The sequence below is a fragment of the Microtus pennsylvanicus genome, chromosome 6, assembly GCF_037038515.1.
Source record: "Microtus pennsylvanicus isolate mMicPen1 chromosome 6, mMicPen1.hap1, whole genome shotgun sequence".
NCBI classification, from domain to species: Eukaryota; Metazoa; Chordata; class Mammalia; order Rodentia; family Cricetidae; genus Microtus; species Microtus pennsylvanicus.
The window spans coordinates 1,164,662-1,177,624 of record NC_134584.1 but is presented as its reverse complement, the minus strand read 5'-3'; the positions used below and the strand labels follow the sequence as shown (position 1 = coordinate 1,177,624).

The 12,963-nt window shown below is 53.7% G+C and overlaps 1 protein-coding gene across 4 annotated transcripts; it reads right to left on the bottom strand.

Annotated features, from left to right (window-relative positions):
* Positions 1–1,567: 1,567 nt before the first annotated feature.
* Positions 1,568–9,731, bottom strand: Slc39a3 (solute carrier family 39 member 3). Of its 4 annotated transcripts, none has more exons than XR_012910845.1 (5): positions 9,066–9,730; positions 7,452–7,545; positions 6,565–6,895; positions 2,353–5,577; positions 1,568–2,270 (listed from the first exon to the last, which is right to left on the bottom strand). XR_012910845.1 is itself a non-coding variant. In XM_075975396.1 (5 exons), exons 4-5 carry the CDS (start codon positions 6,772–6,774, stop codon positions 4,834–4,836), a joined length of 954 nt encoding a protein of 317 aa, XP_075831511.1. In that variant the 5' UTR covers positions 6,775–6,895; positions 7,452–7,545; positions 7,694–7,848; positions 9,066–9,730; the 3' UTR covers positions 1,568–4,833. The 4 variants fall into 4 exon arrangements, 3 of the variants coding, with proteins under 3 accessions (XP_075831511.1, XP_075831510.1, XP_075831512.1); XM_075975396.1 differs by adding an exon at positions 7,694–7,848 and having other exon boundaries at positions 1,568–5,577; XM_075975395.1 differs by having other exon boundaries at positions 1,568–5,577.
* Between the last annotated feature and the right edge of the window lie 3,232 nt (positions 9,732–12,963).

Sequence of the window (12,963 nt, the reverse complement as noted above, 5' to 3'; positions counted from 1 at the left end):
TCTGTAGATTAGGCTGGCCCTCCTTACTGGGATAGAAACCGTGTGCTCTGGGGCTCCACTTAGCCCTCCGCTGTGTTTCCCCCATCCCCGCCCACCTCCTGCTTCCCCTCTCCTCAGTTCTTTTGTTGTTTTGTTTTCAGAGCAGGATCTCTTTATGCTGCTCTGACTGTCCAGGAACTGTTCTGTAGCCCAGGTTGGCCTCAAATTCACAGAGATCCGCCTGCCTCTGCCTCCTGGGTGCTGGGGTTAAAGGTGTGTGCCGCCCCCACCTGGCCCTCTCCTCAATTCTAAGTGGCTCCTTCTTCCTGGGTCATAGTCCAGTTTGGTGTGTGTGTTCAAGGATCTCATGGTCCAGTTCTCCTTTTCCTGTAAGTGCCTCAACCTGGGCTGCCTAGAGCTAAGAATTCACCTCCCTCCTACCCTTGCACTGCGGGGACCCTCAGACGGTGTCTCCGTTCCTCCTACCCTGAGTCCAGAGATGGAAAGTAAAACCTCTGTCCCACAGAAGCACCCCAGGAGCTCCTGCCATCACCCCTCAGTAGCTGGGAACAAACGCACAGAGTGGCCCCCTTTCTCAGGCGCTGGGCATGGAGGAGGGGGAGGCTTGGGGCGAGCAGTCAAGCTTCCTCTGACTGGGCTCCTGGCCACCTGGCTTCCCTAAGAGACCAACAGTGAGCGCTAAGCCCAGCTCTGGCCAGCTCCCTGGCTCCTTCAAGTATCAGCCCAGGCTGACTCACATGGAGGTGCCTGTCCACATACTGATGCTATTTATAGACGCCAGGCCAGGCTCTGGGATCAGGAGCCACTGGAGACAGGCTCGGTTCCTGTCTCCTCCCACAGCAGGGCTCTGTGGCTGGCTGGGACTTGGGGTATTGCGTTCTGCCCCACCTTGCAGAGCTGTGTAGGGCAGGTATCTGGGCACAGGAGCTCAGGAGCCCTAGAGGCTAGGCAGCCCACACCGCAGTCTGGAGTTCTAGTCTGCCTACCAAGTCCTGCTCTGCCCCCACCAGCAGAAGGGGCTGCAGAAAGGGCCTGGGGAGATTGCTCAACCATGAAGTCATGAAGTGTTTACCAACAGGACCTGAAAAAGATTCTCAGAACCCAAATCTATCTAGCAGCATGGTTCGACCCTGCCAGGGCAGCACCAGGGAGGCTGAGGCATTGCAACTGCAAGCCCCACTGTGCTGATGCAGCCTGAAACATCAAGGAGAGGGAGGGCAGTGGGTAGCTCAGTGGTTAGTGTTGGCCCCTCTCAGAGGACATGGTGCCTCACAACCATCTGTTACTCCTGACGCTACCTTCAGACCTCTGCAGGCACTGCAGACACACACACACACCAGCCACACAAAGAAAATCCCAAAATACATGGACTGGCATTTTGGAGCCCAGTATTTTGTCTGAGACAGCAGCTAGACGTGCTGCCCCGACCAGCCTGGACTCTGTGGAGACGGATGATGTCATCTCCTGGTCTCCTTGGGGACTGGAGACACACGTTGTGCAAAGACAACATGGATGCAAAACATCCACTCACAAAAACAAAATAGACCAAAAATAGTTCAAATCCTTATTTTATTTTTTTCTTTATATTTTATGTGCCTTGGTGTTTTGCCTGCATGTATATCTGTGTGAGGGTGTTAAATTTTCTGGAACTGCCATGTGGGTGCTGGGAATTGAACCCGGGTCCTCTGGAAGAGGAGCCAGTGTTCTAACCACTGAGCCATCGCTCCAGCCCCACTAATTGTATTTTTTGAGACAGTGCTCACTTTGTAGATTAGGCTGGCCTGGAACTCACAGATATCCACCAGCCTCTGCCTCTGGAATGCTGGGATTAGTCATGGATATTATGCCCGGTTTAAAAACTATTTTCTTAGCTGGGTGGCAGGCGGATCTCTGTGAGTTCGAGGTCAGCCTGGTCTACAGCACGAGTTCCAGGACAGGCAGGGCTACAAAGAGAAACCCTGTCTCAAAACAAAAACAAAGTAAAACCCCCCAAATCAAAAAAACCCTCATTTTTTTTACATGGGGGGAGCACACACCTGTGCCTGCACAAGTGCCACTGAGCACCTGGAGGAGCAGGACAATTGGCAGGAGTCAGTTCTGTCTCAGGCTTAGTGACAACTCCCCCCTGCCCACTGAGTTCTTTATCAGCCTTGTCCCTTGACATTTCTCCCTTCTGTGGGGACAGTACCTGATGATACAACTCCCCCCTGCCCACTGAGTTCTTTATCAGCCTTGTCCCTTGACATTTCTCCCTTCTGTGGGGACAGTACCTGATGATACAACTCCCCCCTGCCCACTGAGTTCTTTATCAGCCTTGTCCCTTGACATTTCTCCCTTCTGTGGGGACAGTACCTGATGATACTGACGTGTTCACTTCATTCCTCTCAGCTGAATGGCAGCTTCCTAAGTACACGGGGGCATGGGGACAACTTACATGTGTGACCCCCCCTCCCCTGGAAGACTCAGGGAGACATCTGGGACACGTGTTTGTCCCAGATCAGGGAGCTCCTGGGTAAGGGCAAGTGGAGTCTGCCGACACACAAAAGGCCCCAACCCCCATGGGGGAACCCAGACTGAGGTGCTTCCTAGGGCAGGTGGAGTCCTCAGACACCCAGAAGGCCCCAGCCCCCCCACCATGGGGGAACCCAGACTGAGGTGCTCCCTTGGGCGGGTGGGATGCAGGCAATGGCTGTCCTGGCCCCCTGCAGCAGCGAGAGAGGCAGGGCGCCAGGAGCTGCCTGCTGATCTCGCCTGCTGCACTAATAACTTCTGTTAGTGGAACACAAACACGCCCTGAGAGGCTGACATGTTATTACAGATCAGCAGTGAAGTTGGGCCGCCCTCCCCACCCTCTCCTCACATCCCGCTTTCTCCCTGCTGTGTCCCCACAGGAGGCGGTGTGTGTGGGTGGCCATGGGCGGTACCACCTCTCCAGTTATACCTGCGCGGTCAGAGGGACCACCCCGGGGAGGGGTCAGTGTGGTGCCAGGCAGGATGCTCACCCTGCTTCTTTGCACTCCAATATGAGATGTGACTGGTTTCACTGACATAAGCTCCAGACCGTGACCTGCTCGAGTCCTAGTCCACAGCACGGGGAGCCCGAGGGCCTCGTGAGTTCCCAGGCCCACTTCTTTGCCCACTACACCCGTGGCCAGGCAGGCCTGAGGAGTGATGGCGGATGTCTCCTGGGCCTGGGATCCCCACCCCTCCAAGGATGCTGCTACCTGGACCCGAAGGTCTGTAGGGGAGGCAGAAGCTCCCACAGTTGCCAGGGAGCTGGTGCTTGGGATGACTCTCAGAGATCAGAGGATTGATGGGGAGGGGACCAGGTCCATGGTGACAGGCACACAGGCTTGCTGGTGTTACCAGGGGCAGAGTAGTTGGTGCTGGGGAAAGGGTCCCACTTAATGCAGCCATAGGGGGTACAGTCTTCCTGCTGGGATGGTCAGACAGGGATCAGGCACGTCCTACTCGGTCGGGTATGGTCTTTTGTCACCTGCGCTGGCACAGTGGCTCCATGGGGCTCACCTGGGCTCAAGGGAAGATGTGGAACACTTAGATGTCCTATGGGTGTTATGTGGAGGGCGTAAGAAAAGCACTAGGGGAGTGCCAGGTGGCACTGTGGGCGTGTCCCCACACCTGCAGGGACGGGGTTAGACTTCATGGTATCAACAGTTGGTTCCTCCCTGGAGGCACCAGGTCCCGCACGCCCTGATGTCTGGAAGTGCCATGTGAACCCTGGCTTATTACAGCACTGAGGTGGCCCCGGCCCTGGGGCTCTGGGGACACCGCCTAAGGCCCGGTTGTCCCCAAGGCCCTGTTTTTTTTTTTTTGCTTTTTGTTTTTAGAGACAGGGTTTCTCTGTGGTTTTGGAGCCTGTCCTGGAACTAGCTCTTGTAGCCCAGGCTGGTCTCGAACTCACAGAGATCCGCCTGCCTCTGCCTCCCGAGTGCTGGGATTAAAGGCGTGCGCCACCACCGCCCGGCAGGCCCTGTTCTTTGTACCTCATATCTTCTGAGTAGGACCCAGGCAGGGGGTCACCTTGCCATGGTGATGGGGCACTAGGTAGGAGTCTGACATCCAGCCACCAAGGGGACAATGTTGAGGTGGTGCCTGGTGGACAGAGCCAAGGTCATGAAAAGGGGTAGCCTTAAGTCCCCAGAGGAAGAGTTCTCACTCAGGTTGTCCCAGGATGCTAGTGTTGCCATGGCGACAGGCACCATGGTTGCTAGGAGCTGAGTTCCTGCCTGCATCCTGGGAGTCTTCCCTTGTGTCTTTTGGAGACCCCAGTGGTGAGGACGTAACTCAGACATGACCACCAAGCCACTCTCCACGTCCCACTCCCTCCCAGGAGACCACACGCTTGGCCCTGGAGTCGCGGCCCCCATCCACTCTGGGAGCAAGAGTGGGTTCCTGAGGGCCCGGCCAGTGCTGGGCCGTCCCCTGGGAAGGAGGTCCTTGCTCATTTGATGCACCTGTCACACGGCATGCTGGAGCAACTGGAAAAACTCGGGTGACAATGGTGGGCAGGGCCTGCGCTACACAGAACATGTTGGGAACATGGGGTGGAGGGTGCAGCGGCTCCCCATGCTCCATCCCTGGTGGCTCAGCAGTGTTGGCAGGGACAGGTGGAGTGACGGGGACATGAGGTGACATGGCCACAAGGCTTTGGTAAAGAACTTTAAGACTTCTTTTGAAAGCATTATCAGTGGGTGGAGTGCGGGAAGCCCCGTGTGGGCCGTGGCCCTGGAGTGTGGCTGGCGCAGGACGTGACCTGTGTGTCCTGTGGAAACCCACAGCTCGGGTGGGCAGCAGGTGACAGGCAGGCTAGTGTCACCACTTGAGGAAGACCATGCCGGCCAGGACGGCATAGCCCAGCACGAGGAACAGCACCTTGAGCAGCTGCTCGCTCCTCTCCTCCAGCTCCTTGGCCAGGATTTCCAGGAAGGTGACGAAAAGGAAGGTGCCACCGGCCAGGCCCTGCAGCAGCGCCGAGGCCACACTGCTGCCCACGCTGCGGGCGCTCTCGATGCCCAGGCCCAGCCCGATGCCAACAGGGATCATGGCGCTCACGGTCACTGCCAGCTTGGCTGCGTCTCTCAGCGGCACTGCACTGCGGGCCATGCTGATGCCCAGGGCCACGGCCACCAGCGTCTCGTGGACAGCCACACCCACAAACAGGCTGATCACACGCTCACCCTCCTCCTGCAGCCCCAGCGCCAGGCCCTCGAACACCGAGTGTGCCGACAGCGCGAATACCAGGCTGAGCAGCCGCAGTGGGCCGGGGCGTCCTAGCTCCCGCAGCCGCAGCCCTGCACCATGTGTGTGCGCTGTGGGCTCGGGGAAAAGCCCGCGGCCGTGGCTGCCCGCACCTACAAACGGGCTCTCATACTCCGAGTCGCTCCCGGCGTCCGAGCCTGCGTTGAAGGTCTCCAGGTCAATGAAAGGCGGCCGCTCCCGGCGGAAGGTCAGCACCAGCTGCTCCACAAACACGGTGAGGAAAAAGCCCACCATCATGAGCGTCTCGGCCAGCGGGTAGTCTGTGCTGATGTGGCCCAGGCTCAGCACCTGCCGCAGCTGCGGGAACGGGGCTGAGTCAGCTGCAGGCCTCCCATTCCAGGCAGGGGACCCTCGGGAGGCGCTCAAGGGCAGCCTGGGCTGCGTGGAGACCCGGCCTGAAGGAGTCACTCGTGTGTGCCACGCAGAGCTGGTGTGGTGGCAGGCAACAGAAGACACAGCCCAGGTCACACCAAGGCTGAAACCCAGGGGGCCCAAGTGTGCCTGAGCATTTCCTCGCTCAGGTTCTGACACCAGCACCGCCAAAAACAAAGCATTTTTAGAAAAAAAAAGGGGGGGGGGAGGGGGAGGTGGCAAGACGGCCCAAGGGTGATGGTACTTGCAGCCAAGTCTGAAATTCTGAGTTCAAATCCGTGGGACCCACTGACTCCAGAAAGCCTCTGGCATCCACAAGCACTGGCACACACACAATAAATACTCAACTACTCAGGACACACATGCAAAGCTGCCCTCCGCCCTCCTGGGCTGCTGCAGCCATGGGACAGGGCGCCCTCTTCCCTCCCAGCAATGGATCCGACCACGAGAGGCAGCATCTGTGAACTCTGCTTGAGCCAAAGGATGCGTGGGGCCTACACCTAATGCGGTGAGGTGTCAGTGGACAGGGACTAGCAAGGCCACTGCACAAGTTCAGGCCTGGAGGAGGGGAAGGTACCTGAGGGCTGGGCGAGGCCAGGTCACACACTCACTGACAAAGAAAGTGGCTTGTGGTTCAGAAGGCAGAAGCTGGCCCTGATGGGCTGGGGCTTCGCAGAAAGAGCCAAGCCCCCCCACGCCCCGGAGGAGAACACCCCAGCCCAGGACTTCCTGAGCTCACTGTGGCCTTGAAAGAGACAGCCCAGGCTGCAGGACTGAGTCCCCAAGTCGCTGATGGTGAGGCAGCTGCTGGAAGGCCACGCCTACCCAGGCCCTTCTGTGAGACAATCCTTCACATGTGCCCAGCAGGGAGCCCCCACTAGCCCTCCGTCCAGCCCACCTGCAGGGTCTCACCTTGTCTCTCACTGCAGGCAGCAGTGCGTTGAAACACGTGGCCAGGAAGACACCACCCCCGAAGGTGTTACACAGAGAGAGGACCTTTTTCGAGCGGTGTGCCTTTTCGAAGTCGGCCTCAATGACCTTCACGGGCAACAGCGAGCCCAGCAGCATGAGGAAGAACATGCCCACCATGCAGAGGAGCTTCGCCACCAGGAGCTTAGTCATGGTGGCCACCAGGGTCACACCGGTCACCGCAGGGCCAAACCACACATGGAGTCACACACCAGAGCTTCAGGGGCTACCGGCCCCAGCCACAGGGCTGGGGGCTCATGGCTCTGCCCGGCAGCTGTGAGGACAACGGCAGCCACGTTAGCCATGGGAGTCACTAACCGGTCAGCCATGCTCGACTCACAGGCGGTTCCCGAGACCCTGCCTCCAAAACCAAGATGGCGAGGGGCTGAGGACAACACATGCGCACACACATGCACACTCACACAATTCACACTCACATGTGCACACACGCGCACACTCACACACACGCACATGCACATGCACACTCACGCAGGAAACATGAAACTCAATACTATTTAGCATATGGCCCCTGCTGCCATGTGCCTGGTAACCACCTTGGCCGAGTGGCTTCTGTGCTGTGCACAGGTACAGAATGCTCCCATCGGTGTCAGGACACTCTCAGGGCACTCTCTGGGGTCCTGCTGCCCTGACAAGGGACTCAGTCTGTTACCAGGAGGTTAGGCCTCAGCTCACCTCACACCAGTTTGCCTGTCTTGAACGACAGGCCTGTACCAGCCCCAGGGCCTCTGCACTGACCACTCCCTATATTCTGGAAGTTGGAACAGCCTCCTCTAGACACCTAAGCCACGCTCCCGACCCCTGATACCCACCTCAAGGCCTGGTGCAGAGCAGGCGTGAGGTGACAGGTGGCTGAGCGGATGTGGTGGCCAAAGTGTAGGCTGTTCCTATGTGATTCTGTAGATCCTGTCTCACAAAACATCAACACCGTCGTCCTGGCTGCTGACCGCAGTCCCCAGCTCTCCCCTGCAGTCAGGGCCTTCCCAGGGCCTGTCCAGCCCCGCCCCCTTCCTACGGCACCAGAAGGAACTATATACTTGGAGTTGTCCGGTACCTTGATGGCCAGGACGTGGTGCACACACATTGACCCAGTCAGGAGTTCTGGACTCAAGTGTGAGACCTTGCCCCAGTGTGCAAACAGAGGCTGGGAAGGATGTCAAAGTTAGGGCACCGGCTGCACCCACAGCTCTGGGAAACTGACGCCCCCTTCTGGTCACATATGGGATGCACAGACACGAATACAGAGAACACCCATTGTTTATAACTGAAGAAAGATCAATGAAGACACCGACACGGATGTCTGGACTATATACATGCGCACTCTCACAAAACGACCAATTACAAACTGTGCTGGGCCAGCCGGGGCAGCGCACACCTTTAATCCCAGCACATGGGAGGCAGAGACAGGAGGATCTCTGAGTTCAAAGTCAGCCAGGTCTACAGCGTGAGATCGAGGACATGTACAAATCTCAGCACAAGGGACAATGAGGTGGGAGAATTACCACCAAGTCTGAGATCAGCCTGGAAAACTCAGCAAGATCCTAATCCAAAATAAAATAATAAACCATAAATTCAGTTAAAAATTAGATAATGAAACAAAGCTCAAAGTGTAAATAAAGGTGCCACACCAAGTCTAAGGACCCGAGAAGACCCTGAGAGACGCGAGGAAGAGAGAGAATGGATCCTGCACGTTGTCCTGACTTTGCACACACCACTCTCCACAACAAATATGCACACTCCTTTAATCCCAGCACTTTGGAGGCAGATGCAGGCTGGTCTCTGAGTTTAAGGTCAGCCTGCTCTAGGTAGGGAGTTAAGTTCCAGGGCAGCTTGGGCTATGTAGGAAGACCCTGTCTCCAAAAGAAAAATAATTAAATGAAAAAATAATAAAATAGGACTGGAGAGACGGCTTAGCAGTTAAGAATGCCTGCATTCCACCCAGCCCCAGGGGATCCGACCCCTTTTCTGGCCACCGCCCACATGTGATGTACAGACAGACAGGCACACACCCATATACAAAATAATTTGAAACGAATTTCTTTTAAAGAAAATAACGAAATAAAATTAAGTAAAGTAAGATGAAATAAGGTAAGGCTAAAATTAACTTCGATTTTAAAATATTAAAAATGAATGATATAATTAAGTAAACTTTTAAAAAACCGAAAACAAATAGACCTTCCCACCGTGAACACAAGGCCTAGCGTATACAACAGGCACCCAACAAATGCCTGCTGTGTGTGGATGGCCCAGAGGCCATGCGGGCTGAGAATTGCTCGGGCAGCCGCTCCCTGGGGCCGACGGGGCGGGGTGGGGGCCGACGAGCTCCTTCTCTCGCTGAGCACTTATTGAGCGCCTACTGTGTGTCCCGCGCAGCCGCGCTAGGGAGCGCGGCCCCTCGGCCCCGCCCCGCCCCGAGCCCCTCGTACCTCCGCCAGGCCCCAGAGCCTCCGGCCGGTGCCGCCTGCCGCCTGCCGCCAACCGCCGCGCCGTCCGGACCCCGCCGCAGCGGACCAGCCGAGACCCCCGGGCCTGCAAGCCGCTGCCCACGCCCCGCCCACGCCAGCGTCTATTGGACGCTGTCAGCGCCATTCGACAGTCCCCTGATTTTATTGGTCCTCCCTGCTGCCAATCGTTCTGCAACGCCTACCGGCTCCGGAAAGCAGTCCACCTCCCAGCTATGAATGCAACTACCAAATGCTTCCGACAGGAAACAGGAAAGTGGACATATAGTTCCGGAAGGAGCTGCTTCCGGGAGCTGTCCAGGGGTGCATGGTGCTGAATGCCTGTGATTGATAGCGATTTCCTATAGATAATGAAACTTTCTTGAAGCCTCTCATGATGACTTAAGAAGATACGTGAGACCACCAAATAACTGTTGACAGCAGGCATAAATCCAAGCTCAAGAGATCTACTGTGCCCCGTAACAACCACAGTTAATGACAAGGTACTCCCTCTCACACACCTGCAGCCCAGGAACTGTCTCCTGAAATGCCGTGGCGCACCTGAACAGACTATAGATGCCAACAACATGGGCACTACCCATATGCTTTATTACCTTTTTCTCTTTTTTTTCCTTTTTTTTTTTTTGTTCAAGACAGGGTTACTCTGTGTAGTCCTGGTTTTCCTGGAACTCACTCGGTAGGCAGGCATGTCTCAAGCTCAGAGATACTCCTGCCTCTTCTTCCAGAGTGATCAGAGTTGTGTGCCACCACCACACAGCGATTTGATTTTACGTGTATGAGTGCTTTATCCACAAGTACATCTATGCGCCGTGTGTGTCTCTGGTGACCAAGGTCAGAAGAGCTGATCCCTGTGCACAGCACACCAAACATGTGTCCTCCACAGGAGCCGCTAGTACTCTTAACTGCCAAGCCATGTGTTTAGTCCTGGTTTCTTTTTTTATTGCTGAGTGTTATTCCATTGACTGGATCAATTAGATCTGCTTAGCTGTTGTTGGAGAGTCGGGATGTTTCCAGACAAAACCCTCTCTAAAGAATCTTACCTGCCATCACACGAAGAACTTCCCTCCATGGCTAACAGATGCGGCAGATGGGGCCTGCAGCACATCCTCGCTGCTGGGCATCTCCTCGTTAGAGCCGGAGTCACTCACACAATGACGTTTAAGCAAATAAGGTTGACAGCATCATTAATAATAATCTGAGTTCAACTTCTTGTCACTACAACAGATTCTCTGAACTGATCACCTTACTATTTAAAAAGATTCAGCAACCTGGAAAGTGTGTGGGGGGGTGAGGATTTCAAGGTCGGCCTTTTACTTTCTATGGTTAAGATCTGGTAAGGCCACGTGATGGCTACAGGGCAGAGAGATGGGGGCACTGAAATCTTCAGTGGGTCAAAGGATCTTGGCTCACAAGAATGATGACCTGAGGGCTGGAGAGATGGCTCAGAGGTTAAGAGCATTGCCTGCTCTTCCAAAGGTCCTGAGTTCAATTCCCAGCAACCACATGGTGGCTCACAACCATCTGTAATGAGATCTGGTACCCTCTTCTGGCCTGCAGAAATACACATAGACAGAATATTGTAAACATAATAAATAAATATTAAAAAAGAATGATGAGCTGAGTGTGATCCCTGGTCCCAAAGGTAGAACTGACTCTATAAGATTAACCTCTGGGGGCTGGAGAAATGGCTCAGAGGTTAAGAGCACTGACTGTCCTTCCAGAGGTCCTGAGATCAATTTCCAGCAATCACAATGTGGCTCACAACCATCTGTACTGGGATCTGGTGTCCTTTTCTGCCTTGCAGACACACAAGCTGGCAGAACACTGGATACATAATAAATACATCTTTAAAAAAAAAGATTGACCTCTGATCTTTATACATGCACCATGTCACACAGACACCTGCACACCGATGGTGCACACATGCACATCCTAAAAATAATAAATTTTTAAATGAGAGTTGGGATAAATCAGACAGAGTAGCACACACCTTTTATCCCAACTTTCAGGGAAAATAGGTGGATCTCCAAGTTCAGGCCAGCCTGGTCTACAAAGTAGGCCACGGCTACTCAGAGAAATCTGTCTCAAGAACAAAACAACAACAACAAAAAAGAAGTTGCCGTGGTCACGGTGCCTCTTCACAGCAACAGAAACCCAAACTAAGAAAACATATAAAAGAAACAAACAAAAATGACATATAGGGCTGGAGAGATGGCTCAGAGGTTAAGAGCACTGACTGCTCTTCCAGAGGACCCGGGTTCAATTCCCAGCATCCACATGGCAGCTCACAACTGTCTGTAACTTCAGTTCCAGGGGATCTGACATCTTCACACCAATGCACATAAAATAAAAAAATTAAATAAAACCATAAAAATAAATAAGCAAATTTTATAAAAAAAATGACATATATTACAAAGTTCCCAAACTTCTGTCAGAGACAAGATTCGAGAAAAATACCACTTACCAGGGCAGGGGCACTGGGTTCAGAAGAGTTAGTAAAGGATACAAGACGCAAGTAAAAATAATAAAACAGAAGCATAGGATAGTATTAGGAGGGAGTTACAATGAGTACTGAAATCGCCTGTGTTTAATTTCCAATTGCTTAAAATACCCCTGATACCAAAAGGTAGGAGTAGATGAAAAGAAACATGCATTAGCATACATAATAAAAGGAAATGAACAGACCAATTGAAGGTTTCAGGCTACCTTCTTAGATAAACACTCTGTTGCTACAAGAGGGCAAGTCACACTCACACCCTAGACCAAAACATCCTGCAGGCAAACCACTCCCTATGTCATCTCCCTAAAGAATAGGAACTTAGTGGATCCTTGGACTTTCTATCCCTGAAATACAAGGTCTGGATATTAGCCAACCCTATCGACAATAATCTCTCCCTCCAAATCTAAGTGGGACCTCTGTTTGAGAAACAGACAATAACCTTGAAGGAATATAAGTTCCAGCTCTCTGACCTCTGCTCAAGGTGGAAATAGGCTCACACACCTGGGACTCCACAAACTCCAACCCCGAACATTGATGAGCGGATAGAAATGTCGTGGTTTGTCCATACAGTGCAGAACCACGCAGCAATCAAAATGACTAAACTGTGTGCGATGACATCGTGTTAAGAGAGCCCAAAGGATGCAAAAGAATGTGCTAGGACCACAGCTCTAAAATATCCCAGGGAAAGGCAGCATTAGCTGAAGGAAAGCAGTTCATGGTGTGTTAAGAGAGCCCAAAGGATGCAAAAGAATGTGCTAGGACCACAGCTCTAAAATATCCCAGGGAAAGGCAGCGTTAGCTGAAGGAAAGCAGTTCATGGTGGGTCTGTAGGAGGTGAACTGTAACAAGCACCAGGGAAGTTTGCGGTGAAGGGTTTTGTTTTTTGTTTGTTTGGTTTTCCGAGACAGGGTTTGTCTGTAGCTTTGAAGCCTGTCCTGGAACTAGCTCTTATACACCAGGTTGGCCTCAAACTCAAAGATCCACCTGCCTCTGCCTCCCGAGAGCTGGGATTAAAGGCGTGCACCACCACCACCTGGCTGTAGTGAAGGTTACAGGAATGGTTTTTTTGTTGTGGTCCCCAAACTTACATAGCAATGGGAGGGAGGGAGGCCCCTCCTAGCCACCAGCAAGCGTGCAGACCATTGGCCTTTCTTGTCTGAATTCTTGAGACAGGGCCTAGCTCTATAGTCCACTCTGGCCCTGAACTTCTGATCCCTCTGCCGTTAGTCTTCCTAGTGTTGGGATGGCAGGAGTGAAACTGGTTCTGTGGTTTGGATCTTGAATGGAACAGGAGAAGCAGGAATCAGACACCCCTGAGAATAGGTCTAACCCAGTGGAGTTTGGGAGCTCCTTGCAGCTCCA